General features: G+C 41.6%; 1 protein-coding gene across 8 annotated transcripts in view; it reads right to left on the minus strand.

The window, feature by feature from the left end:
- Nucleotides 1-2915: 2915 nt before the first annotated feature.
- The window catches only part of CPS1 (carbamoyl-phosphate synthase 1), a 116752-nt gene continuing 91928 nt past the window's right edge, over nucleotides 2916-27739 (minus strand). For all 8 annotated transcript variants that reach the window (XM_083842155.1, XM_083842156.1, XM_083842157.1 and 5 more), the window contains 11 exons: nucleotides 25791-25866; nucleotides 22697-22774; nucleotides 21600-21707; nucleotides 20363-20452; nucleotides 18768-18938; nucleotides 16059-16133; nucleotides 13040-13138; nucleotides 8236-8295; nucleotides 7194-7306; nucleotides 6511-6640; nucleotides 2916-5269 (listed from right to left, as the gene is read on the minus strand). In XM_083842155.1, the coding sequence (XP_083698281.1) occupies nucleotides 5171-5269; nucleotides 6511-6640; nucleotides 7194-7306; nucleotides 8236-8295; nucleotides 13040-13138; nucleotides 16059-16133; nucleotides 18768-18938; nucleotides 20363-20452; nucleotides 21600-21707; nucleotides 22697-22774; nucleotides 25791-25866 (1099 nt within the window). In that variant the 3' untranslated portion in view covers nucleotides 2916-5170. The remainder of the gene's footprint in view (nucleotides 5270-6510; nucleotides 6641-7193; nucleotides 7307-8235; nucleotides 8296-13039; nucleotides 13139-16058; nucleotides 16134-18767; nucleotides 18939-20362; nucleotides 20453-21599; nucleotides 21708-22696; nucleotides 22775-25790; nucleotides 25867-27739) is intronic.

Below are 27739 nucleotides of genomic sequence, written 5' to 3' on the forward strand. Positions count from 1 at the left end.
AACAGCCGTATTTTGTTGTCTGCATGAACACTGCACAAGAGACACTCCCCATATTACTGAGGCACTATGTGCTGGGTGTCCATGTAGCATCTTAGAAGGAGATGTCAATGATACAGGACTGCTGAGGCCTTCCATTCAGGACTAACAGGCTAAGCTGCAAAACAGATAAACACTGGTACCCTTATAGATGCTGGAAGCACTACGAAAGACTTTAACACTTATTTTAGGATACACTAAGAACTCAGACCTGCCTGCAGTAAGAACACGCTATGTATTTGCTTTCAGCTGGCCACATCAATACATTTAAAATTTGACTAACGGCTCAGGTTTGATCCTCAGCAAAGGTCAGCTTTTGACCATGTCATCGTATTTCCCACCTTCACCATTCTGTCTCCAATGAATCATGAAAGGTAGCAAACATTTCATCCCATGCCACATGATGCTTAGTCAAAACATAACCCACTTTTCCAAAAGTTGCTCTAAGATGCTTCTGTCGTAAGGGCATGGACTATAATGCCTCTCTCTCAGAGATGGTGAATAGCAGAGGGCCATTTTAAGCTCTAATGGGGTCTCATTACTATAAGAGATCTTGGAGTACAAGAGCTTGGCAGTATTTAGTAATGCTCAGGAAGTCAGAAAAAAGAACAAGATTGTCTAGAACTGGAAGAGCAAATGTTTTTTTTTCCTGAAAAAAAGCATCTGATTCTCTTTAATAAATAACTTGGGCAATCATTTACACCAGAGGCTAAAAGCAGCATAAAAGCAGCACATTATGCTGGCTTTGCACTAGTGTTAGCAACTCAGTAGAGCCTGACAGAAACCAGATCTGGAGTGTTTAAGAAATTTCATGCTTCAGGAGTAAAAGCTTGACCTTTAATAACAAGAAACTTACCCTGGTAAAATGAGTTGTGCCAGAACTACAAACTCTCAGCACTCCTCGCAGCTCCCTGTAAAACAGTTGGCACTTGCTGCTCTTGGATACCGGTTTAGATGAACCAGAGCATTCATCCAAGATTGTGATAACCCCAAAGCACTGGTTTACTCCCTAACAAATCTTTGTCATTTCCCCAAAGCACATTATCATAACGCTCGAACGTAATTTGCAACAAATGCTTTTGTCTCTCAGTTTCATCTTTGCAAACTTCCCTGAATTAAAAGAGTTTATCTCAACTGGTATTATCACTCTGCTGAATTCAATATATTTTAATTATGAGGATGAGGTAGAGTTTAGCCTACCTACCTAATGACAAAATATCATGTTCTCCATTTAATTAGGACAAATTAAAAGGTTCGTATTTAAATTCTATTCAATGGTAAGAGTGAAACAAATGTTCCACTGTAACTAGATTATTCCCTGTAAATTGCCTTATGCAGTATTACACATTAAGATGCAGTAGGAACAAAACCAGAAGCTTTGGGTAATATTTGGCAGCAGATCTCAAACGTCCTGCAGATGGCTACAGCAGTAGCACTTGCATGCTTCATATGGCATTGCAGTGCCTCCTGTCCTTGCAGAGACAACAGCAGTAATTATGTCTGCTGAAAGCTTCCCAAGGTCAAGGCCTGCTCTGACCACGATTTGGTGTTATAAATGCTATAAACAGGAGGAGACAGAGGTGCTCTTTCCTTTTACCACCTCATCTCAGCTGTTCCCTGAGCACAGCTTCCTGCTCGTGGTTGTTTGCATATGGCAGGGATACAGGTAGAAGGCACGCACCGAGCTGCTGATACTGCACACTGCAGCTGTGGGTTTTGGTATAGTGCTAACAATTCCTTCCCTGCTTTTATGAATCACTTTACCATACAGACATAGAGGTGGTAAGCTCCCAGCCAGACTGCTAGATGCCTCTGATGCAAGCACAGAGAACCCATGCACAAACAGGCTTTTTAACCCAACATCCAGCCCAGCAAAACCTGAACGCCAAACAAGGCATTGCTCTGCTTGCTGCCAAGAGCTTTTTCAGATCATGAAGTCTTTCCTACTTGTGTACTTCCTACGACTTTCAGAAACCTGATCTTGATAGTTACAAATGGAGCAAATAAGTTTCCCAAGATTTCCACTGCTTGTTTCACTTACATAAAGCGTACACCTTCCTCTCCCTGTGTTCTAAGACCTCTGCCAAGAAAGCAGAAAGTAATAGCACTGAGTTGTCTTCCCTCTCTTACACTCTTTTCTTCTTTCTTTCAATACACCAAACTATGTTTGCTCCAATCTCCAAGTGATTTAAATGATGCTAACTGCAGAGGAGTAAATCCAGGGAGCTGAACAACTGGGTGACGACCCTGACCTCCTTAAGTCGAGCCTCCAGAGCGTCCTAGCACTTAGCACCCTTGGAGAGAGACAGCTCCAGGGAGTGACTCAGCAGACAGACTACTGAGAAAAACACATCCCTGTTATTAAAATTAGGTTCCTTCTTATTTCAGTATGGCTCTTGCCACCTTTTATTGTGCTGATCTCAGAAGTTGTGCTTCAGTCTCTTATACCTTCATGTGTCTCTTTATCATCCCTTTTTTGAAGACACTAAAAAAGCATAAAACAATTTGACAGCTCATAGATTAGCAAATGGCCTTTTCTTGCTCTGAACAGTATCTTCTTTCATCAGTCATTGTCACTCTCCACAAGATTAATAAGACAGACATTTATAAGGCAGAATCTGTTGAAAGCAGAGATAAGCATGGTAGAAAAGATACTAATTGTAACTTTTTTTTTGCACATCTGCATTGATCCCAACAACTGTAAGTATTTAAAAATTTTCCTATAGTGTCGGCCCCTTTGTTACTGCAAAGAAGAAAAGGATATAGAGAAAAAAATAGCATTCACTGTTGGCACAAGGTAAGCTTGGGGATGACTTCCTGGCTCCTCCTGACCTTTATACGAGGTACAGTTTATCTTACATCAGTTGGGGGAAACAAAAACTTTTTTCTTCAGCAGGGGAAGGAGAAGAGGCACCAAAAGGAGATGTAGGAAAGCACAGCTCAGGATGGTGTATGGGTCTGCTTAAGTGGGGAGCATAGCAGTGACACCTGCTTTGGAGGAGCAGGGAAGGGACTGGTGTTTAGCACTAGCAGCAAAATGTTAACCCTAATGCATAATTACAGAGTACTCAGCATATATTCAGCCCTGGTGTGTTTCTCTACTAAATTCCACTCTAATTTTATGAGAGTCTGTGGACACCAAAGAAGCTGTGGTTTAAGTACCTGCAGCTGCTGCAATAAATAACGGGACTGTATAGATAGATGTACACGTAGAGCTTTGTCATCAGTGCTTAAAAAACAACAAACCTTTTTATTAAAAAAAATGAAGATTTCGAGAATGAGTGGCTGTGACAATCCAGGGCATTTATTTCATTTTCAGCTCATGAAGAAAGTTACAAAATAGAAAAAAAAGAACAAGAGAATACAGACATTTGAAGATGTCACTTTGTTCAGTACTAGAGGTAAAGACAGGCTGGGAAGATGTGAGATGACACCAGTTTTTAATGGGATTTTTGCCACTGGAAAAAAAAAAGTGCAGGATGCATTTAGAGAGTACTGCTTCATTAAGCACCGTTAGTCATTCCTTTCACAGCTGAATGGGTGAACAGTTGATGGCTCTAGCCTCTTCTGGATTGGTGGTTTTGTTTTTTGATTTTGTTTTTGTTTGTTTGTTTAATAACATTTCTACTGTAGAAGTGCAAAAGCTCTCCCTATGCACAGGGGACAGGATTGTGTTCATCGCAGAAGTTAGTCCTAACAACAAGCCCACGATCAGAGCACTTGGAACATCAACCAGATCAGGAATAAAGTCTACACCTTGCTCTAAATTTGGTCCTGGCACTCAGCATCAATTGTTCGGGGATCCCCAGGGTACTCAAAGTCATCACAGCCTCTGTCCCTTCCTTTGCACCTTTTGATAACAGCTCTCATCAGATTTAGTAACCTTCCTGAAATGTTTTAGCATTAGTCCAACTTTGAATCTTCTGGCTCCAGGGTATACTGTGCACATACTGCAACATGGGGGAAAAAAGACAAATGTGTGGACCCTAGCTGGTAAACACTTAGGGGCAGGTACAGTGTCTGCTGCATACATATGTAGGATGAAGCACTGTTGGCCATGGAGCTGCTAAAGCCTTCTGCTGTGCTACCAGTACATGATAATGTGCAACACATGGCACAGTGGGAGTCTGCTCTGTGGGCAGCATTTGCAGGCATTGCTAGAGCTGAAAAAGCAGCAGAGAAGGCTGAAGTGGAAGTGAAGGGGTCGCTTAGCTGGAAGGGTTAAAGCACTGCAACACTTTCACCTCATTCTGAGAAGATTCAATTTTAATGCCCACAGTCACAGTACAAAGATGTCTTCGGGGAGTTCCCCACTTTTGAAGCCAGACACAAAGCTGAGAGCTTTTACGATACAGTGATGGCAGCTTGAATTCAGAATGATGAGCTAGAATTTAAAAAATAGTAATAATAACAGCCTGAAGGACTGAGCAAAATGTGGAAGCAATTCCAGCACACACACGTAGCCTCTGTCCCTCATCAGATCTGCAGGCTGCAGAAGAAGATGCTTAGCCAGGGTTAATAAAACAAACAAAAGTAGGTGAGTCATGCCCCTTAGCTACTGCAGGGAATCGTGGGGAATTTGTGTTCCTTTATCTTTAAAGAGCTTCTATCACACCCAACACCCTCAGCAGTTCTGTACCATGACAGGTGTCCATGGTATAAGTTGAGCAGGAGGATTTCTAATCATTATATAAAGTATATATTATATAAAGGAGCTATACAACTTGCTATGGAAGTTTGGGGCCAGGCTACAGCAGTTCAGCATGAGAATAGCTGGGAGTATGGACCCAAAAAAGGTCTTTCTAAGGAACAGGCTTGGTCATCAAAAGAAGGAGCTACTCGCATATAGGAGCATTTGTATCTCCTTCTGTCTTCTCTGCTATGGTGGTGTCCAGATCTACCCATCTAGTAAGTGATATTTGTTCCTAAGTGGAAATGGAGACAAGACGGTGGAGAGGCTGAGGAGAGGATGGGTTTCCAATGAACAATCAGAAGTATTCACTGGGAATTAGTTTGTGTAAGCTGGAAAGACAAACAGTGCAGATGCTATAAAATGCACGGTTAGGTGGATGATCTGAGATCCCCTCTCCCATGGTGCCAGAAGCAGTAAGATAGCAGGCTGGACATAGCTCTTCTATGCAGCATTTCCATTGTCAAACTGTCTGTAGTGGAAGAGACTCTTGGAGTCCAATTTCCCAGAGTATTTGACAGCTTCAGCAAAAAGCTTTGTCACCTGTCAATACAAAGCAGAGGAGGACTGAGCATTGCAAAGCCTTCTGCAGAAGACTAACAGCAGGCACCACACTTCTACACCCTCACCCGGGAACTGCCCTGTGCAGGTCCACTCCTCTAGTCCATCCATACTGATACCAATTTCAAGGTGGCTTCACATAGCTGTTGGCTCCAGCACGCTGGAGCCCTCCTGCCCATCTGGAGGGATGTAGAGCTGCTGGGCTGCTTTGGCAAGACGGCTCTGTCCCATGAGAGCTGTTGTTCCCCCTACCACCCAAGCCTTTAAGAGAACACAGGGCTGTTCTTCTCAAACTCAAACTCTGTAATCGAAAGTGCTCACCTGCATCAAGCAGGTCTGGTAATAAATTTTGGCTAGAAGCCCTGTCTTGGCTGTCAGTGTGTGTTTTGCTAGGAGGCAGAGGATGGGTCTTCAATTCCCCTTTCCTGCTAATTATGTTTGGCATTATCCTGTCTAGGAACTTAGAGCTTGGCACTCCCTCTGCTCTCCACTCACTCCAATCACAGCAGAAGATTTTGCACAGCTGGACACAAGCTCAAGTCACTGGGTTCTACATCAGTGCCCAGTGAAATCAAGGGGAATTTGGTTGCTGTGTTCAATGAGAGCTAGATGAGGCCCTTTTGTGACAGTTGAAGCCACTTGCAAAGGAAGTCAAGCTACCCTGGCCAGCAGGAGTCCCACTTTCATTTCTAAATATCCCTTCCCCTATCAGTATGTGAATGGGGTTTGTCAGGAGCTACAAACACAGAACGACTTGCAACTGGGGACTACAACAGGACTAAATACACAGGCAGCAATTCCGTTTGGATGGTACTCTGGAACTGGATTGACCCATGGGTCATTCAAGAAAGCTCAACTACATCCTGTTTGAAGCTTTAAGAACCACGAACTAGAAAAACACCCCACTAAAAAATTCTTTCCGTGCATAATTTAAACATGTTGCAGGGAATCCTGTGAAAGAAGTTTGCTCCGAATTGAAAATGATACAGCAACAATTTCAGGTGCATTACAGGACCCAAGATAATTTTTTCCTCTATGTTCAATTTTGAGCAATGTTATTTTGCATAATAACAAAACGAAAATACACTCAATTGTGTTGCCCTGATTTTCTGCCACATTATTATTTATCAGAAATAACGAGGGTCCAAATGTACTGGAACCTAGTGCTTCAAGTGCTTCAAAGCTCTGAAGGCTCCTGTGACTGAGAACAACATGGGAAGTACCTGGAAGTTAGTGAGTAGAGCAATCCCGCTGTCAATAGCCATCCTCCGGATCATGTAATTATCATGGACAAACTTGGTGTTGCTGTTGGGCAGGTTAATCACCAGATCTATTTTCCCATCCCTTATCAGCCTGAAGAAACAATGCACAAGATAGTATCACAGTGTATCTTGCTTAATGAAAATCTGTGATGAATACAAAGGCATGCAAGTAAACAACACTGAAAATTTTCATTCGCATTTGGTTTTTGATGTCAAGTCCTACATCCCAAGAAGGGAGGGTTGAGGCACTAAGCCAGGACTCGAGAATTTGGGCTTTATTTCTGTTCTATTCATTGATACAAAGCAATATTCAGCCTTCACACAGCTCAGAACAACTCTGTTAAAGGTGGGATGGACTGTTATTACAGGCTACATATCTAGATCCCACATACTTTTGCATTGAAACGTAACACGGAGCAATACATCCATGCGGTATTAAATAGGACGGTTAAACAAGATGTCCGTTAATTAAGCTAAAACCTCCCTGCTGTCCCAATTCAGGCACAATCAGGTAAAATTTTTGCACTGAATCCTGAAGTCCCATTAAATCACTATTAGTGATCCCAACAGGACCACAAATTTGCCCCTTGTACTTGATATCCTGGATGTTAATGCAATTTCAACAAGGTGAGAATCACTCCTACCTCCTGACTGAAGGGAGGTTGGGATGCTGGTTTTCCTGTGATGGCCATGCCACAGGGTTTGCTGGGATACTGTTTGCATTGAGCCAGTCAGAGGTTGCTTCTGTGGCATAAAGCTGTTGAGGGAAAAGAAAAGGTTACCATGTGCCTCATAATACGGAAACGTTTCATTTAACTCATGTGAGTATGACCCAACGCACAAATCTTGTTGTCAGAGGTGATTTCGGATGGCATTTTTCATCACAAGGGCATCTCTCCACGTAAAGAGACACACACAGAAGAGCATGACTTTCCCAACTTTCTGTTATCTATTGTCTGCTGATGGATGACAGTCCGTGAATAGCAGTAACACATCCAGAAACTGTTAAGTGGCTTAGGAAAACCTAAATCCTTCTGAATTTCAATAGGGCTTACGTTCAACCGCTTATGATTTTTTTTGCCCCTTTTTTTTTTCTTCTGCCTGGCACTAAGTTTTGAAAGGCAAAACTGTAAATCCAGTAGTTACACTAATGCCACTGAGGAAAATAGTGCTTAAATACTTAATACTATAAACCTCTCCCCAGTCTTCTGTGGTCATGTTGTTAACTTTCTAAGTATGTGGATTCAAAATGATGCAATTACAAAAGGGATGTAAACACCTCAAATTTCCTACGTCTGCAGCTTGTGAGTATCACTGAAGATGAAGCACTGTGAAGAATTTCTCTCCATATAACAAGAAAGTCTTTCTTCCTCTTCCTGGCTTTTTTTGTTTGTTTGTTTCTTGGAAAACTTATTTTTTTAGTGTGACACCCTGGCTGCTGGCTGATAGCAGAGCCAGGGTTGTTCTTGCCAGGCCTGCTTGTTCAATTTAACGATCATGAAAACTTTTAGTTGGGTGATACCTACTGACCTGACAGATCACTCAGCCAAAAATCTCTGTTGTACTTTGAAAATTTCCTTTTTTTCTGTCTCCAAATAAACTCCAAAGTTCTCCCATTCCTATGGAAGGCTGAGTACGTTTCAAATTTTGAAAACTCTCTAGCTCTAAATAACTGAAACCACCTACCTTGAAGCCCTCCTCACACAACAGTTCTGCTACACTGAGGAATTTGGGGCGGAAGGACTTCTGAAAAAGGAAAATAATTAGATGAAGTATCAAAGCTAGGATTTAGAAACAGGATTTTGTATACCAACGCGGAGTTCCTCCAGCCTGTGCAGAGACAAGTACCTTTCTGTACTCAGCATGTGTACGCACACATGGCTGAACATGCCTGTCCAGTGCCATTCCAAGAAAACTGTCTGGATCCCAAAGCCCAGAGTCACTCTCAGCTGAGACATGTTTCATTACAACACCAGGGCGTTCCCATATTAATTTCTACTGCAATTACAAAACAGCCCTGTATATGAAATATTAGAGCAATTGTCTTCTCAAATACACAAACCAGAGTCCCTTCTACTCTTAATTAAACATCTTTTCTAACACTGCTCAAACATTTAGCCTTCTATTCTGGCAAACAGCATGAACAGGCATTGGGCTGCCTATGGATGCTCTGTTTGCAGATTTCCATGACGAAGAGCCCATATATACACAAGTTCATTTTTAACTCCCATGGCCACATGGAAAGGGCAAACACAAAACCACTCAGGAGACAGGAACACCCTGTTCCCATGAAGACATGAATGCCAGGTACTTCGGGCACCCGTGAAAGATTCAGGCTGCACACCTAGATCTAACATCATTTAGAAGAAATAGAGATAAGATGACCTCCTGCAGACACCTGCACGTGAACAAGCCACTTTAGAGCAACTGATGAGCAAACATTTGATCCCAGCATAAGTTTTGTCTGGACGTTGAAGGTACAGCAATGAAAAGATCAGAATCAGCACACGCCCTACTCACTGCCAAGCCTGGCTGAACCTCGCTTATAACTTTAGCTTCATCTGGCCATTTTGCAAATCAGATTACTGCAAGCTCCTTTCTCAAGCTACTCATGGCTTAACCTTTATGGCTGAGTGCAACATTTTGAAGGGTGAACTATTTCCTACAAAGAAAAGGAGTCAACAGGGGTTTTTTTGAGCAGTATAGGCTTTGGAAAGAACCTCATTCTGAAGCCATCCTGCTTTCTACACTAACTGGAGAATATAAATATACAGTGTGACAGGGTTGGCAGCTTCCCAGTCAGAGAGAACCGTTCTGCCTTCTGGTCAGGGGGCTGGCTTTCACAACAGTATTATAAACTTATATCAAACATGTACTGAACACTTGTGACACATAAAACAGCCTCTCCATGAAAAGAAATTACAGCTGTCAGCTCGCATCCGAGCAGCCTCAGATTTACAAGCTGACTGAGAGAACTTGTGTAAGAAGCCATTAGTTACTAAAGGTGAAAAGTACAAGCAGATTTATTTAGTGGAAGATATTTATTGCAGAAGAATTGTATTCTTTTTCCATTATAGCAAAAGTTCTGCTACAACCTCTCTCTCATGTTTGCTAGCATGCCTTGCTATTTGTAGAGGGCTACATCCTCAGTTCTTTAAACACCACTATGCCAGTTCTCACTAAGATCAGGCTCAAAATGAAGCCAGCTCATCTTCTGTGCTCATCTTGAATTCTGTATCCAAATCAGCCATGGAGCATACTACGCTTTCCATACTTAAGGAACCAAGGGAGAAGGTTACCTTGAAACAACAGACTCGGAGTGCTGGGATTTAAAAATAAAATACTCCATTAGTGTTTTCCGCATCTCGTGGTCACCACCACAGATGTAAGACAGATGCACTCCCTCCCAGAGATAGCACTGAATAGCCCAATCAGGAAAGAAAATAAAATGAGCTTTTCAACTCCTCTTGCATAAAATATAAATTATTTGATGGCAGACTCAGGGTTTTAGCATCACAGATTTCTCTGAATTGTGAAAAGAAAAGAGGTCAGATTATCATCTCTTACAAACTGGCAGCAATTCTTTCGTCTAACAAGAAAGCCATGCCCCATTTAACCTGGGAGGGCACAAGGCTTCTAAAATTCTGGGGAACCTTGATGTTTGCAATGCAAGGCAGCGCTCACAACTGAGGAACAATCCAGGGGGCTTGTGGTCCAGGCTGGCTGCCGTTCCACCTGGTGCTGGCCAGCAGATGTGAAGGAGTGCTTGCCCGCTTGATCTTGAGGATGACTGCTTTGTTAGCAATAGTTTTGAGTGGCTACTGAAATAGGATTACCACTGGAATTGCAAACTGTGAGTACATCAACATGGAAAGCTCTCAGCAAGGCTGGGTACACTACCTGAGTTCACTACTCTTGATCTGCAAAATACCCTAGACCAGAACATTTGCAAGGAAGCTAAGATTTTCCTCTCTACTATTATTAACTGCATCTATGTGACTTTTGTCCTCGCTTAGGCAGCTGCCTCCCACCCCTACATAATTAATACTGAGGACAAAAATGCGCACTATACTGAATAACTTCAGTATGTTGAACCAGACACTTCTGAGGGAAGCAGAATTTACCACTATTTGGCTTCTTATTTCTCTTCCTGCAAGACCTAATAATCCAGCCTAAAAAACAGAGAAAGTAGCTAATTATAAAGCAATGAAGTCTCCAAAAGGGCAGTTTTGACCTGACCATCCACAGCAGAGGAAATAATAGCACCTGCAGCTTGAAAGCCAGGGTCTCCACCTCATCAGCCCTCAGAGCTATGCAGTTTTAAATATTGAGCAGTCATGGAGACTGGTGTCCTGGTATCTGCCCTTCTGAACCTGTATTTCCCTTCTGAGGATGCACTGCCACCTTTGCAGTTTGAAGCATATGACCTCGTGTTTGGGATTAAAACAAGAACCAGGCTACTGGCGGTCTCTGCCCAACCTGTGCCTCCTGTCTGTGCAGCGAGGGGCTTCTGTTTTCTCCAGCCTTTACTGAGGGAAGACCACTCACAGCTTACGCATCGGGTTCAGGTCAGGATGTCAACCTTCCCTTCTTACAAGGTTTAATTTCTCCTCTCTGTCTGCAGAGCTGGCAGATTTTCAAGCAGACCACTGAAAAGCAGGTAGGCGACAAACTCCAGAGTGGTACAGCAATAGCTGCTTCTCAGCACTGCCTTTACACTTCTTGTTTCAGAGTTTAATTATGTAAGAAATATGCCGAGATGGAAAGAGACATTTCATCAATTGATCTGTTGTTTTTCAGACTCTTTCCCAAGAAAATGAACTGTAAACCACTCATTACAAAAGACAGAATCTTGTTATTTTTAAAAGGTTTGTGGGCTTGAGCTTTTGGGGTTGATTTTTTTATTACTTTTTCCTTAAGACCTTTGTACAAAGAACATTTGGCTCAGTTTAAGAGACACTGACACCGAAGCTACATAAATGCTTTCCACAGCTAAAATTACTCTCTGCTGCCTGTTCCCTTTTAGCTGTTATCAGGAAAATAAGCTTAAATTTTAGACACTGGGCTCTTCCTTCTCCTGTTTTTTTTTTTTTTTTTTTTTTTTTTTACTACTGCAGTGATTAGATATACATGTATCAACTACCCAGAGTCTCATACTGAAGTTTTAAAGCAGGTAGCAAGCAAAGACTTTTTTGCTAATTTGATGTAACTTAGAGCAACAGCTTCAATCTGTGTCTTTTTTTTTTTTTTTTTTTTTAAGGACTAAGTGGTGATCTGTGTTAGCAGAAGTCACGTTCCTTCCTGGCCACTTTTCACACACATCCCTTACATCCCCTGCTGGAACAGATAGCCCAACACATTTTTCACACCCCCATTGTCTGACAGGAGTATTCACGGGCTCTACTTTTTTGTTTATTGGCTTTATGCAATCATGGCATAAAATTATTACCAGCACAACAGGGATATGGCAGGAGGCATTCAGTCGTCTTTAAGCAGCCCAAGAATGTTATAGTTACAGAGGAAATGTTTGATTTCTTTTTTTTTGAGTAACACACATACACCTCAAAGTTTATAAGTCTATCTACCCCCAGCATCCCCTACCATTGGTAACTATGCCTCGATAAGGATTTAACCCTTTTTGCTTTTCTCCCTGGCCACCTTTCCATCCTGAAATGCATATCCTTTTTATTGACACAACACTATGAAGAGAACGGGGCTGTTCCTAAAGCTAACCTATCAGGAACTCACTCAAGTAAAGGCTCTCTGCAGAAGCCATTGCACTGGAGGACGTTCCTGAAATTACACTGTTTTAACTTGTTGTCACGTATAGCAACTGTGAGGGATGTAGACAGCAAGAGATGAAACCCTAGACTCCAAGGTCTGCTCTGATATGGAGTCACTGGACCTGTAGGGTATATATCCAAGATGTGGTCCCAATATTTCTATCGTGACTCCAATGAGGAGAGGAATGCAACAGTGCCATACCTGGTGGAGGTATGGTGGCTTGACAGTGTTATAGCCACATAATACCCTAGCAGCAGCATGTTTTTCGCACTGCTGGATGGCATTACAGCTCTGCCTGGAATTAAATCTGCCATTTATGGGGAAAACTTAGCAGGTCCAGCTTTGTGATATGGAAACAGTGCGCTGACAGGAAGCGGTTTCAATTGGTTTCAATGAATGGATCATCTTTATGCATTATTCCCTTCAGAAAGGTGGCTTCTAATTTTCCAAAGCCTCTGCTTACAGTGATCTGAGGGTCCTGCCCTCAGCAAACCCTTGCACCTCTCAGCAGAAACCACCAGGAGCCAGAGGAAAAAACACTGGGCTAGCCCCAGTAAAGATCTCCCTATTGTGTTTGTTCCTCTGTCTCAATGTACTTCCAGACAGATTGCAGAGGAACACATTCACAGACGTGTGAATGAAAACAAGACAACAATTACTCAGTTCCTCTGTCAGTCCTTCCTCAACTTTGGTTTTTAGCAGTTACCTGGATTCCGATCAAAATTCCTTTCTTAGGAAACGTAAACCCAGTGGCAAGCATAGCTTTCTGGAAGGCAGAGTACACATCCTCCCCGAAGCATGCAACCTAGGAAAAGGCACAAAGAAGAAGGCATGAGTGGAGAAAAAATAAATACAAAAACAACCCAAGAACAGTGCTTTAAAAAACAACAAGATGAAAATATTTAAATACGCTCTTTTGACTTCTTCAGGCAGAATAAGACTGCTTTTGCACAGAGTCTGCAGGCATGGGAAAAAATAAATCAGAAAATCATTGCAGACAAATCTCAATTTTAATGAAGCAATAACGAAGGAATAGACAACACTTTAGTTTCAAACGGCACACCAAGGAGTAACAGCAATTGATTTTGCTGAGTTATGTGAATGCTGCACACAGCTTCTGCTCCAGTGTTTGTAAGTGCATTAAAAATGCTTAACGTTATATAATGCTTAAATACCAGTGAGTGTTCTGCATGCAGGCGTGCCTCTGTGTGTGGACACAGCAAACTCCAATAAAACTGCACGTGTGCCGTCATGCACTCCTGGAAGTTTCTTGTGAAGATAAGCCACAATAAATAAAAATGTTTTTCCATTAGAATTTCACAAACTCATGAAATACAAGCAAAATGCCAGTACATACTGAAGAGAATAACAAAAAGAAATGTCCCAATTCATAAGATTTTTTTTTTTTTTAACAAGTAAAAACCTGATAAATCATTAAAAGTCATTTAGCAGTTCTCCATCACTCAGAACTGCCTTTGGAGCTCAGTTGCTTACAGACCATCAGATGATAATGATTTCTGCAAGAACTGAACTGTGTTCCTTACCCAAATCTGGAATTCTGATGACAGAAAGAGGTTTTTTGAAAGTTTAGGAAAAGAAAACAGCCCTTGCCTTTTCTGACCAACTCCACACTTGTTGAAAAACAGGCAGAAGCAGAAAGCATCACAGCTTTTTCTCTTTGAAATAACAAATCCACACACATATACAGATGAGATAAAGAGGCTGATTGAGAATTGCTCTCCCATTTTCCTCTTATGGTCCTTCCCATCACAGAGTGAGCCTTCACATTCATGGTCTCACTGTTACCATGGTGAGCAAAAACCAGAACGTCACGTACAAAGAACAAATGGTGATTTGCCAGATCTTCTGAAGTGGAAAAAAAAAATATACAAACAAAAATCCCACAAGGGAAGGGAGGGAAAAAAAATCATGACAACTTGTTTCTCAGCTTCTCTCTAAAAACTCACCCTTCAGTTCAGTATGTTCTCCTGTGCTGATTTCCTGAGGGGTTATGCATCTCCTAGACTTTCTAGATGGTGGAGAGTCCTACCCTATACACTTGGGCCAGGGGCTTTCACCCAGGAGAGGATTACCTAATATTACAGGGGGACCAAAACACCCACAAAACTTGAAGGGACCCCCAGGACTGTGTCTGCTACTGTTATAGGAACCGAGACTTCCAGTAAAACACAGCTCTCCCAGGTAGACGTGACAAATTCAAGCCCAAATCAAGCCGTTTGTTAAAAATGTCTTTGAGGAATAATTGAGCATTTTACCCAAGGAGAGTTATTATCCTTACTTCACTCATAAGAAAGACCTTCATAACTGTCACATTTTACGGCATTTGTGAATATGGATCTTTCCAACTCATAAAAGTTAATAATCCCTCCCTTATGACCAAGGTAATCTCTGACTCCATATAAAGCACAGAAGGATAATTCTTGCCCTTAGTTACATTTTTATTCCTTCTTTTGGGGGTGGATGGGGGCAAATGTTTTCTGTGTAGTCATTATTGTTCTGAAAATAAGGAAGTCACTTGGCTTTTTTCTGCCCATTAACTACATTGAAAGGAAATCTTCCGCAATACTGATTTCCCACACGTTAAAAAGAGCAAAATAAAGTAATTCTGGAGAGATGTAGGAGACCTAAGGCTGTTCTAACCATCTATTTGGGTCTAATAATGTTTCATACTAAAAGGGTAAGTCTTTTCTAACAAAAACAGCTCATGGAGACATACCCAAGCTCATGTCAAATGAAGCTGCCCAGGCTCTGCTACCTGCCTAGCTATGGCAGAGAAGACCTAATGTAATAGCTTCATGATCTAATCACTTCCCAAGTGGGCTTTCCAGAGAAAAATCTGTTATTGCAACTCTTCTCAAGAAGTAACTGAGCAAGCAAGTTTAGAGGTATCTTGGATATGTCTGCAGAAGCTCTTGGTAGATCAGGAAGAACTCAAAAATCCCTCTTTGTTCCACGTGAGCTAGTATCTCTTCAAAAGGTGTATACAGAAACATGTACCTCTTGAAGGGTAAGGGCTCCCATCAGTGCCGAGCCCATGCAGGAAGAGGAACAGCTCTGTGCCTTTACAGCGTGCTATTTGCATGCCAGACACGTTTCAGAAGCACCTCGCAGCCCTGCTGCAGAAAGAGCGGGTAAAGCAGCCCCGTCTCCCCCTCGTCCTGCTGACAGCCAACACTGCAACCATTGCATTTTATTTGTTCTTTCTCACCTTTTGCGCCTTGGGACATGTCTTGATGGTTACCAGGCAACAACAAAAATATCCCCACATGTAGTTGTTGCCTTTAAGTAACCAGCACGTTCCAAGACGAAAGGCTTGTGACCTGGAATCTTGATATTGCTATTCTGGTATGTGCCAAGGGGGGGGCTCGAAAGCTGAACATGCTTGTCTGTCAGGAAGCAGGTGATTAATAAGATGGACTGATGCACTGAGAACCTCCCAGAACCCGACAGCTCTCAGACAAACTCATTCCAGGCTGTCACACCAACCAGGTCCAAGTCAGGGAGTCAACATGCAGGTAAAGAGGGACATCCAGTGGCTGAATCAATCGGGTTTTCCAGAACAATGTGTTTTTACAGATAAGAAAGATGTTTTCAATTTTCCAAAGAAGCTACAGATGCCATTGTGATTCAGGCAGCAATAAGATCACTTTCAAAGATTCATGTTTACAGACGACTTGTTGAAAGAAAAATAATCTAAAATATACCTCCCCAGTAGAGGCCATTTCACATCGCAGAACAGGGTCTGCATCTCTCAATCGGGTCCAGGAAAACATCGGGGCCTGGTAAGAGAAAGAGGGTGGGCGTGAGAAGGGGATGAACCATATTTAATGCATCAGTGCAAAAAAAAAAAAAACCAGCTACATTTTAAGCGACAGAAAGAGACAGACATGAATTAATCCAAAAGAAGCGCTGGTCAAGGCTGATAAGCAAAGGAGTACTTGGCAAAGGAGCTTCCCCAGCATCTCGATGGACTGGAACAAATAAATACCTATTTCACCAATAAATCTTCCTCTTAACTATTGCAATCTTGCTCTCTCGCTCACATCCTGACAGCAGATTTCTAATCTGTGATAACCAACTATCATTTTTAAGACACATTTTGAAACAGGAAGTGTGTGAAGTGTTTAATTCATGAAACAAGAAGAGATACTATCTGAAGCAAGTAAGTTTTTCTGAGAAAACATTTCTCCGGCAGAAATTTTCATCCACAGGATCAAACCATTCCACAGGAACACACTCTTTTGGTGGAAAGTAGCTGAATCTTGGCAAACAATTTTCACATCTTTTTATTCTCTCCTCCAAAAAACACGTATCACTACTTCTTTGATCTTTCATAAGGATATGTTATAACTCCTGGTTATCTTCATGATTATTCTGAGGATATAGGACACTGCAGTCTTTGTTAGCCTCTGAGATCTCATCTAACTTGACTATGAAACAAACAAAAAACAAAACAAAACAAAACAACTCCCTCATAAAAAGCCAATGACCACATGTTGCAGATATTCCAAAACAACTTTCTGCTAGCAAATAACTTCCTATAGGGCTTCTCTATCTTAAACTACTACGGGTATTTACATTAGGACAACATCCTTAATGCTTAGAAAATATTCTGCTTTTAAATCCAGAGACACAATTCTGTGCTTGGAAGTCTCTGAGGTAATGCTGCAGACAAGACAGATGCTGTTTCACAACACCTAACAATGACCAACTAAAATGTGACAGCAGAATTTCTCTGAGGAAGGTTTGTCGATAAACGTCACCTGTCTTGGTGAATTTTAGACCAGTTTTGTTTCTCTTCTAAGAGAAGATTTTTACAGTAGCCAATTCTACAGTCTTAAGCTAAGCTCTGACAGTCAAGGTGGATCATTTTTAATGCATATTTTGCCTTGAAAGGGAACAATCAAGAAAAGCCTTCCAACCAGTTCCCTAAACTTTTGTCTGCCACAAGCATGAACGTGAATCAGCAGCAACAGACTCTGGTACTGCAAATAAATCTTATTTAAAAACTTAGTCAGTGATGCTCTACCCAGGATTTAAACTTAGGCAGGCTGTACTTGTGTCACTCTGAAAGCAAACATGGCATAACAGTATTTCAGTCACTAAAGCTAAAATGGTGGGAGTTCAAATTCACAAAGGAGCAGCTACATCGAGAAAGAAACCGGTTTCATATTCTCTTTTCAGAGCACTTAAGAACTGCTGGAGAAACAAAATCCCATTTCCATGCAAATATTCCTAGCAATAAAACCATTAGAGGACAAAAAATATGACGCTCAAATAACAAGAACCAGGTTTAACAGGAATATTTTTCAAAGTTTAGCGTTTCCAAAGGCATTATCAGTTTTTTTACATCTGACAAATCCATACAGAACACCAGCAGTACAAAAGCCTTTGTAGTGAAGTTTTCAAGAACATAGCTGGGTTTTCCATTCTGTAGCCCACACTCCCAGGAGAGACCAAACTCTTGACTGGTTAGCTAACAACAGCACAGGAGCCCTAAGCCTAAATAATTGAAATCTATAGAAACGAGACTCAAGAATAAAAAAATCTCAGATTAGAATTTCAGAAAAATACTCATCTGTGGCTTCAAAATAAAATGTAAAACTACTTCCAGGCTAACTGGCTTGCCAATAACCTGAGATGGCTTGGGTCATGCATGTGGCTTGTATTTTAACAGGTCTGAAGATTTTATTAGCAGAAAGATGTTAGCTATTTTCTGTTTCCTCAGTTTTCACTTACTATGGGAACTATTAAAGCTGGAAAGTGTCTGTATGAACAATTTTCATTATCAATCATGTTTTCTGCACTGCTGTTCTAGATTTTTATGATTAGGTACTTCAATTAATTTTTTTTCTTCCACCAAGCTTTCAAAAACATCTAAAGTACACTTTGGTATCTTGGGTGCCGTATAAGCTCAGTAATTAAGAAGAGGGAAAACTTGGCCCCACTGAAAGCAAAGGATCCAATACTTTCACCCCCTTTAACTAATTGGTCATACATATAAGGGAGATTCTGTGTATCCAACAGCCCACACCCCAAATCTTGAATGTAAAATCTAGGGGTACTCAAAACATAAATTTGTGCATGTCCAAACATATTTCAGACAGCATTACAAAAAAGCCTGAACGTCAGTATTCAATCCCACAAGTACGTATTTTTCAGGCAGTTTAGAAACATAATTGAGTGGGTTCAAAGTAAGAAATAAAAGGAGATTGATTTTGTTAATAAGCACTGGAAATTTTTCCTTTGATGTCTCTAAAATTCCCAATGTACGTTGTAACAGAAACTGGAAAGGGTCAATTTGGCTCTTGGCTAATGAGTAAATTGTTCTCCAGGCATTAAAATACTATAACCTATTAATGTGATAAGTGCTGACACTGTTTTGTTCTTTTGTGTGCTTTTTGAAACCATACCTTAATCCCAATGTATTTGGAGGGAATAATGGGCTGCTCCAGCGTGGGGAGGGTTGACTCGTTAACCTCTTTTCCAATCATCACTTTCGTGGCCACATCGATGAAATCCACACCCAGAGTCTTGGATACAAAAGGGAAGGAGCGTGAAGCCCGCAAGTTGCACTCTATCACCTGATGGGATTATAAAGGAGAAATACCAGGGTCAGGCACTGTGCAGTGAAAAAACAGATTACTTCATGTTTCTGGAAATCAGTCCTTACTCCTCTTGGCAGAGATGCTCTTCAGATTGCCAAATAAGAGGCACAGAAATGGTGTTTGGTATTACAGACACCAATGAGGAATGGGAAGTGGACAGTCTGAGACAGAAGGACTCCAGGGTTCCGCAGCTGAGTTTCAGCTCTGTTGTCTGAAAATTAGACCCCAGATTAATTTAGAAATCACTCTGGAAATTGTGTTGTACCATACCCTAAATTAGTGCACAAGAAGCAAGGGAATTTATGCACCTGTATTAGGTACAAGCTTTAGAAGCCCACCTTCTTTTTCCATGGTAATGTTACTTCCCAAATGCCCAGGTTACCACTCGTTACTGACTTTCATCTACGTTTGGGAGTCATTCAGTGACCCAAGCAAGAAACAGAAGTTCTGCACCCTGCTGAGAAGCACGCCACGGAGTTCATTAGCAAGAGAGAAATTGCTGTAAGTTAGAATGAAGAGGTAATGAACCAGGGCAAGACTAGGTAAGCCAGGACAGGAGGAAAAAGAGGGGTTATCCAGAGAAAAGGCAAACACCACTAAGGGACAGCAAGGAAGGAAAGACCCCATTCTGTCCCTCTGTGGAGTTTCTTCTGTTTCATAGTTATTCAGGAACGTGAAGAACAGTTAAGAACATTCTTCTCAACTACTAGCCCAAACAGAATCTTTCACCAGTACTCTTCTATACCATGGCAGAATTTCCTTCCATTCACTGCTTCCTCAGTCAAACTGTTCGCATTCCTCTGACCTTCCTCCATTAGCCACAGAAAGCTAGCTGTTACCCATAAAGGGTCAGACATCTGCCGTACTGCTCTTACTGATAGCTACTAAGACCTTACTACGTAGGAAACTATCTTAACAGCTTATATTAAAGGCTTAAACACGGAAATTGTCTGTCTTTCTTTCCAGTGACATGGAAGACTTATCTTAACAATCAAAACATCTAAAGATCAGAGAGGATAACAGAGCTAAAAGCAATGATATGCTGTTTATAGGATGAGGCACAGGTCTCAGTGCTGTCCATCACATTAAACACTGATGATTTGTGGAAGGACAAAAGCCTACAGTGAAATGAAGCTATTGCTGACAGACAATGCAACCACACTCACTTCACTCTCAGTGGCAGCACTGCACAGGCATGGAAGGATGTTCTCTCCCAGCCAGGCAGGGAGAACTGTGTGTCACAGGGATGACAGAGGTGAGCCACACACAATCAGACAAGGCAGGTTAGAAACCCACAGCTGGGACTGCCACAGAGCTTCCGTGACAGGGACTACAGAAACCATGCACCGAGCTATCCAGAGCAGAGTCTGATTTCCTTCGACAGTCACAAGAGCTCTTACCATCACATCATTGCCTCGCACCAAGAACTGAATGTTGAACGGACCAGAAATGGCAAATGCATTTGCAATCTTCTTTGTAGCAGCTTTTACCTACAAAAAACAGTATGTGTGTGGTTATTATATATGAAATAAAATCCTACGAAGCAGCCACACGTCAATAAATGACCTCACGTGTATTTCTTTAAATCCCATCTCTCTGCTATAGCATAGCTTTTCACTATACCCTCATTTTGGCAAGAGCATTATCTTTCAGAAGCAAACAGTGTCAAATCTGGTAATCCAGAGCCTGGGGCTCCATTTGAGGGCAGAAGTAAAAAACACAGCTTCATGTGCATGTGAGAAGGGGAGAGAAAGACAGAATAAAAGCCTGTCCTGTCTGTTGTAATTCCTACATTGCACACTGGAGCCTGTATAACTCTCTTTGTGAAATAATGAATAATGATGTTTTGCCATTCGAGATTAACTACTTGCTATTATAGGCATCCCAAGAGTCTTCCACCAACAAGCCTGTCCCATCACAGATAAGTGGAAGGTGTGTCAGCAGAAATACTCTGGAACAAATTGGGAGAAAACGCTATGGCCATATTTTCCAAGTTGTCAAGAAATCACACCATTTCAGTACAAGTGTTTGAATAGCTTGGCTCCAGAAGATGGCTATTTTCGGAAGCAAGGCCTTGAATATTTTCATAAATAGAGTTCGAACACAGGCAGGATGACGTCACGGAGGACTGCACATTTTGTTTCGAAAATGCATGTTGACAGCTAACTCTGTATTACTAGGTTTATTCTTCAAAGAGGAACAAGTCAAAATTAGGTGAGGTTCATTCATTCCAAAATCCCTTCCAGAAAAGGCAGGCAGCTATAAACTCATGCATCTGACCTAATCACTTAAAGACTAGGAGAAGTGGACCACAGCATACTCATCAATTAGACACTCCTCCACTGCTATGAAAGTTTGTCCTAAAAAGGATGAAAAAAAAAAATATCTAAAAGCATGTACCTCTACCCCTAAAGTTAACGGGGTACAATTCAGATGATCAGTACAGTGCAGTATGTACAGTAGAGCCATTCACAGGGTACACACTAAAATCATACATTCGCAGAAATCATATTGACATTTAAAAAGCATTGTTGATTTGATTTCTCCTGAATTCCTCTTTTAAGTTCTCCCAAGCAAGGAGAAAGGTGATTCAAACTCTTATTTTCCTTTTCTTTTCAGTGCAAGAGCAAAACCTACCTTCTCCAAGGCTCCCTGGCTAATAGTCTGTGTGGGTAACATGAGAGTGGCATCTCCAGAGTGAACGCCTGCATCCTCCACATGCTCTGAAACAGCATGTGAGATAACCTGCACACAATAATGACACAGTAATTAGTCCCCTCACACACTCTCATGAACTGTGCCCCGAAGTCCAAACCCTCTGCTGTGTACAGAGCGGCAGTCTCCTGAATAGAGCGCTATCCAAAAGTCAAAAGAGATGGGTCAAAAATGGAATCTCCCAAGATTTTGGGAAGAACAGGCCTACAGCAGACACAGGGCATAAGAAAAAGAGGATCGTGTTAGTGTCTTTCATACTGTGGTTAAGCAAACTGAAAATGATAGAAGCTACCACAGTCTGGAGATCCTATGACCCCCTCTAACACTGCTGACTCAGAAGGCAAGGCCTCATTAGGCTTTAAACCAGCTCTTTAAGTTCTCCTTGCCACAAACACAAACAAGTTGTCATTCCCCATCATTTGTAAACATTTGCTTACTCTTTCATGGGGTTTTAATTGTGGAGAAAAAACAAGCAGGGGAAACTCAGGCCCTAAGGTTTTAAGCCAAATGACTTGCATCAAGGTGCACTACCTTGATATCCAAAAAAGACAATGATCTTGTCTGTTGGTTAAAAATGAATATTGAAAACAGTATTTCTATTAAATGACAAGTTTGTGAGGTTTTTTTTGGGGAAAACTGTATTTGATTAGTAACGACATGCAAGGCGAAGCTGTAGTAATAAAACTGTGGTAATACTGTAAAACATGCTGACAATTCTGATACAAGTCATTTGCGAAGCCAGTGATTTGTGAATCCAATAGAAGTTATATCCTAAAGGATTCAGGCATGTGGTTAAGCAATGTTTAAAACAATTATTTAGGTGTATACAGTAAGGTAGGCTGAGCTTTTCAAGCATAATGTTTTTGGACCTCAGAGGAATTCATCTTTTCTTGTTTCTCTTCTCTTCTAGGCACAAATCTATGGCTGTATAAAATAAATCATTAAAACCCACATGCTTTTGCAAATTGTTGATCTTTTAAAAAAAAAGTTTATTATTAATGAAAAGCAAAAGTTCTTACTCTTCCTGCCTTGGCTACAGCATCCATTTCCACCTCACGGGCATCTTCAATAAATTTAGTGAGTACCACAGGGTGATCCTGTCATGACGACAAACCAAAAGAAGCAAGCTTTTAGTTGAGAGTATTTGTGGATCATCCAAGTGCTCACTATTCATCACTGCAAAACATTTGGAAGCAGAATCCCACAAGGCCAATCTATTAATATTCTTATTTCCAAAGATCAGCGATCTTTGCCAAGGAAATAATAGGGGGAAAGTTGGCATAATTTCCCCAAAGCCACTGAAGCACTCCATAAAGTGTCACCATGACAGTGAATATTTGGGGAAAAATGCAAAGAGCTTTTAGGTGAGACCATGACAGAAGGAAGCTGGTAGAACACTTGCATGGATCCAGGGGCCTCTGATCTTGTCTCCCAAAGATGTTCCTTACTTCTAAGATCTTCAGTTTGTCTGCGAGCCTCAAGGGCACCTCACTTGCCTTTTGTTAATTCAGGTTGACTAAAATATGTGACTTAACTATCTACTCCTTTCTCATTTATCTGCCTGGTTTCTTAAGTCTCCCATGGAGAAGTTGCCACTAATTATAGCTGGCCAGGAATGACCCGTCCTTGAGTTTCAACATGTTCCCTGGTATACACAGTTTTCCTTCCTCTTCCTTCTGCCTGTCTCTGGGATGCCAGCACACACTTCTCCATTGCTTTCTTCTCCCAGGCACTCACTCCAGCAGATGGTTAAAAATCTAATCCACATTCTTCCAGGCCAGCTTTATGTCTCAACATTTTATCTGTCCCATCCACTATTAACTGTCTGTTATTTATTAGAGAATAAAATGGAATAAATGACAGCTTATGCATGCTCAAAAGGCTCCTCTTGAAAAAATATAAAGCAACTTCAAAAGTTACAAGACACAATTCCTTACATTTATCAGTGCAAGGGTAAATTCACAGGCAAGGACAATGCCACAGCCTAGGTTGTTTCATAAATTTAGTGGCCTGTGTCATGTAACTTTCTGTCTTGCTGCAGTTTTTCACCAGGAGATTTTATATGTGCACACAACCTTGTCTATTCCAGTCTGTCTCAACTCTTGCAAGAAGTTTGGACCGTTATTGACAACATATATAGTGAGACAACATATATAGTGAGACAACATATATAGTGAGACAACATATATAGTGAGACAACATATATAGTGAGACAACACCATCACTGCAAAGTGGCTAAAACAACACATTGCAGGTCAGGCACTTTATCTGGAGATGCTTTGTTGGGTGGAACAAAAATAGATAAGGCTTTGTAACTAGAAAGATGAACTCTGTGTCTCACACACAGATGCTCACATTCAGTTCTATGCTCACAGGTAATTCAGTGGAACCAGTCACGGCCTATAAAGCCTTGACAAAGTTAAAAAACCTCCTTAATTTAGAAGCAGAATACAGTACTTTTGTTCTGTTGTGCTTTTTGCCTGCTTAGCTTCTACTATACTAAGGCTGTTGTCAGTACAAATATACTGCACAAAGAAGGAAGTCTTCCCTTTGCAGTCTGACTACACTAGCAAAGATTTAGCATGTAAATCTAGCATACTTTTCTGCAGGATCAAGGCCAGAGTACCCAAAACCTCACGGTGTGGCCACGAAGCACAGCTGGTTGTGTTTGCAGCAAGCATTGATGCCTTATTTGTGCAGCAGGACCGGCCATCTCAAGGACCCCATGCAAACACCCACTCTTTTCCCCAGGAAAATGCTCCCACAGCTCCTCTCCTTCAGCTCCCCATGGGGCCTCCTGTGCCAGGGCTCAGACCTCTCAGCAAGGACGAGCATCATTGCCCAATTAAAGTTTATCAAGCTGTGACAAGTTAAGCTGACCAAGGGTTACTTTCCTGGGCACTACCATCATAAAGATGCCCACAGAAAGTGTTCTGTCCCACTGAGCACTGCTGTCTGCTTTGTTTCTGTGAGCGCATGGGGAAATACAAATGAAGTACAGAGAGAAGCTCAGTGTTTTGGGTGGCTGAGCATCGCTGAAAATCTGTTTTCCACCACTGTTTGCAAATGAAACTGAGTGGTCTTCTTTCTTCCACATTAACCTACCCTTCAGGATATTACTACTTTGCAAGGTCTCTCCATTTGACTAGCTCTTTTCTTACCAAAAGGTTAAACTTCCATCATTTGCCTCATACATTTAAAAATCACGTTTTTTTTTTTTAATTCTTGCTCAAACTTAAGAAATCCACCACCTAAGAAATCCTCTGAGTAAGCAGCAATGTGTCTGCTTCCTTAGCCAGTTGTGTTTTCAGAGAGCTCCTCTAACTACTTAACTCCAAGATTCCCCATAAGAGCAGTGTTTATGGCATTACAGCACTTTTCTGAACAGGGATCATTCCAAAAAACACAAAAATAAAAAATGCGGGAGAGGTTGGGGGGAACAAGAAAACAGGCCAAAAGGCCAAGCCAAACTCTGAGGCTGTTGAAAGGTCAGACTCCAAATTCTGTATATTGTTCATTTGAGCTCAATCATTTCACTTTTTCCTCCTCCCACACTCTCAGCTCTCCAAACATCCCTTACACACTAACACTGATAGCAAGGATAGAAGAAAAAACTCAGGCTTTGAGCTGTTTTTACTATGTTTTGAAGCACTCAGGTCTTTGGGAAATTGCTCAGATTTTTTCTTTTCTAAATTTCAGTGTTCTAGACCAAAACCTTCCCCTTGCTGGAAAAAAAGACACTAAAAAAGCCAAAATAACGTTTAAAAACATTTAAAACTGACACCTTTCATCTTCTGCTTTACATACTCTGCAGATCAGTAATCCCACTGGATTAACAGTAAGCAAGCACCAGTCTGCTTCTGTACCAAAGGAAACTCAGTACGTGATTTGGAGAGCTAAATGCCATAGCAAAAGCTTGCAAAGGTTCTTGCATTCAAGATCCACCCTTTGGGGAATGAACAGAGGGGTCAAACTTGAATTTCCCTGGCTCCTCCCCAGGCAAGGAAGAGAGTTGGGAAAAAGCAACACAGAAACAGAAGGAAAGCACAGCACGGGTGGAACAAACACAGCAAACACAAAAAGCAAAAGCAGTGGCAGGGCAAATACCAGTACCTGAGAGACTCTTGTGGCTTCTGCTAAGAACTTCTTCATTTCATCTTCGGTGAATACCACATTCATTGCAGACCCACTGTAAGAATGACACATAGAAAAGAAAAAAAAAGGTAAACCAAAACCAGATCATCCTCCCTCATGATGATAAGGGAGACATTACAGCATTAGACACCCCAGCACAACCACCTTTATGTTACAGGCTAGCTGAGCAAGACCCTGGCTTAAGCTACCTGCTCCTTCTACTCTGGACTGAAAGAAAGGCAGAGCTGGTACCTCACGAACCTCCACCAGCCTTCCAGAGATGACAGGTGACCTCCAGAACCATGATGAAAAATCACGCAATGAACTGGAGCTGTGCAGCCTTAGCACTGCTGGGAAATCCCCTTTCTGACCCAAGCTTTTGAAGCTCCCCCTAAGCTGGAGAAGGTGGCTAGTCAACCACATATCCCTGCTCAAGACGCAGCCTCCTTCACCATATCGTGCGGCTTAGCTGTGAGCTCATGACAAAACAGACTCTTTGCCTACTGTCAGCCTGATTGCTCTTCACTGGCCAGGCCACTGGTGATGGTTGTGACAATACAAATGCAGGTGACAACGGGCTGCTCTTTGCTGGCTGTCTTCTTAGACTATAGGGGAGGGGCACAGCAGATACAGATACAGTGTCTGAAAGCTACTTTGAAATGTAGCTCTCTGTAGTATCAGACAGGGATTTGGGAGAACATAGATTGACAGTAGTTCAGTCCCTTTGAAAGGCAGGATCTTTTTAAATTTATTTCTTAAGATCTAACATTGCCCACTTCTACTACTGCCACTCAGCTTCCCCTTTGCTTTGGTGGGTAAGCCCACAGAGGCTGTGGGGAAAAGTGAAGGAAGGACCTATCCCATGAAATCAGGCCCTTGAACCTAAGATAAATAGCCACAAGTACCTACATGCTTATACTTTATTGGAGTACAACTTCAGCTGATGTAGATCAATAGAGTTCAATTAAATCCAGGGACCTATGTCAGCCGCACCACTGAGGATGTGAACGGGTGCACACGGTACATAAATGGTGGGGAAATGCATTTAGTTTTCAAAGGCAACTGGCAAATATTAAAGGCCATATCTGTACAAAGGATGAAGAAGCCTAGCTGTGGACCTGCTGCTGTTCTGCAAATAGAGGCCAGACTATATGCTGTGCAAGGGCTTTTCACTTTATATTTCTTCAAGTTTGACATTCTGCAGTTTCGTCTCCCTGAAATTCCCCTAACCTTGAAATGCTCAAAATACCTTGGAAATACTGCGTTAAGAAATACTTACATGGAAAGGGGCTATGCTTAATTTGATACAAATGGAAACAATAGGCTAAAAGGAGTGTGCCCTAAAAATCTAGAAAGTGACATCAGGAGCACTTTCTAAGTTGTCCTCCTGATCAGAGTGCTGGCTTTTAACTTTGCTTTGCACTCCACTGCAAGCTTCAGAAACTGAATAGAAAAGTCACAATCAGCAGTCTTCTAAGAGATATTTTCTTGAGGTTGAACATATATGAAATGCTTCTTTTTTCCCCTGTTTTAAATGAAAAGATTTTTTTTGCTCCCCTGAAAATGAATATTGTGTCTCCTCATTTTGATATGTTTCTTTTCATATGAAAAGGATCCTGTCTCCAATTTATTTGCACTTGTAAATTGTGCCCAGCAAACTGCCTCTTTGTGCCTAGTCAGCTATGAAGAAACTCCTCACAGAGAAGAGTGATCATTCAAAACCTGCGTGAGCACTGATGTAACTTCTTCAAAAAGTCTAGCTGTCGGAAATGTGCAGTTCTGTACAATGTCTATTTAAAGAAAAACAGCTGCCACAGTGTAGGGACATAAAACATGCCTGTAAGCAGAGAAGCTTGGCAAATAAGAAGCTGAATTCAAAAGACATGCTGTCATTTTCTGATAACAGATGTCAACCCCAATAAATGGCC

Source organism: Anser anser (genome assembly GCF_964211835.1).
Source record: "Anser anser genome assembly, chromosome: 6".
NCBI lineage: Eukaryota > Metazoa > Chordata > Aves > Anseriformes > Anatidae > Anser > Anser anser.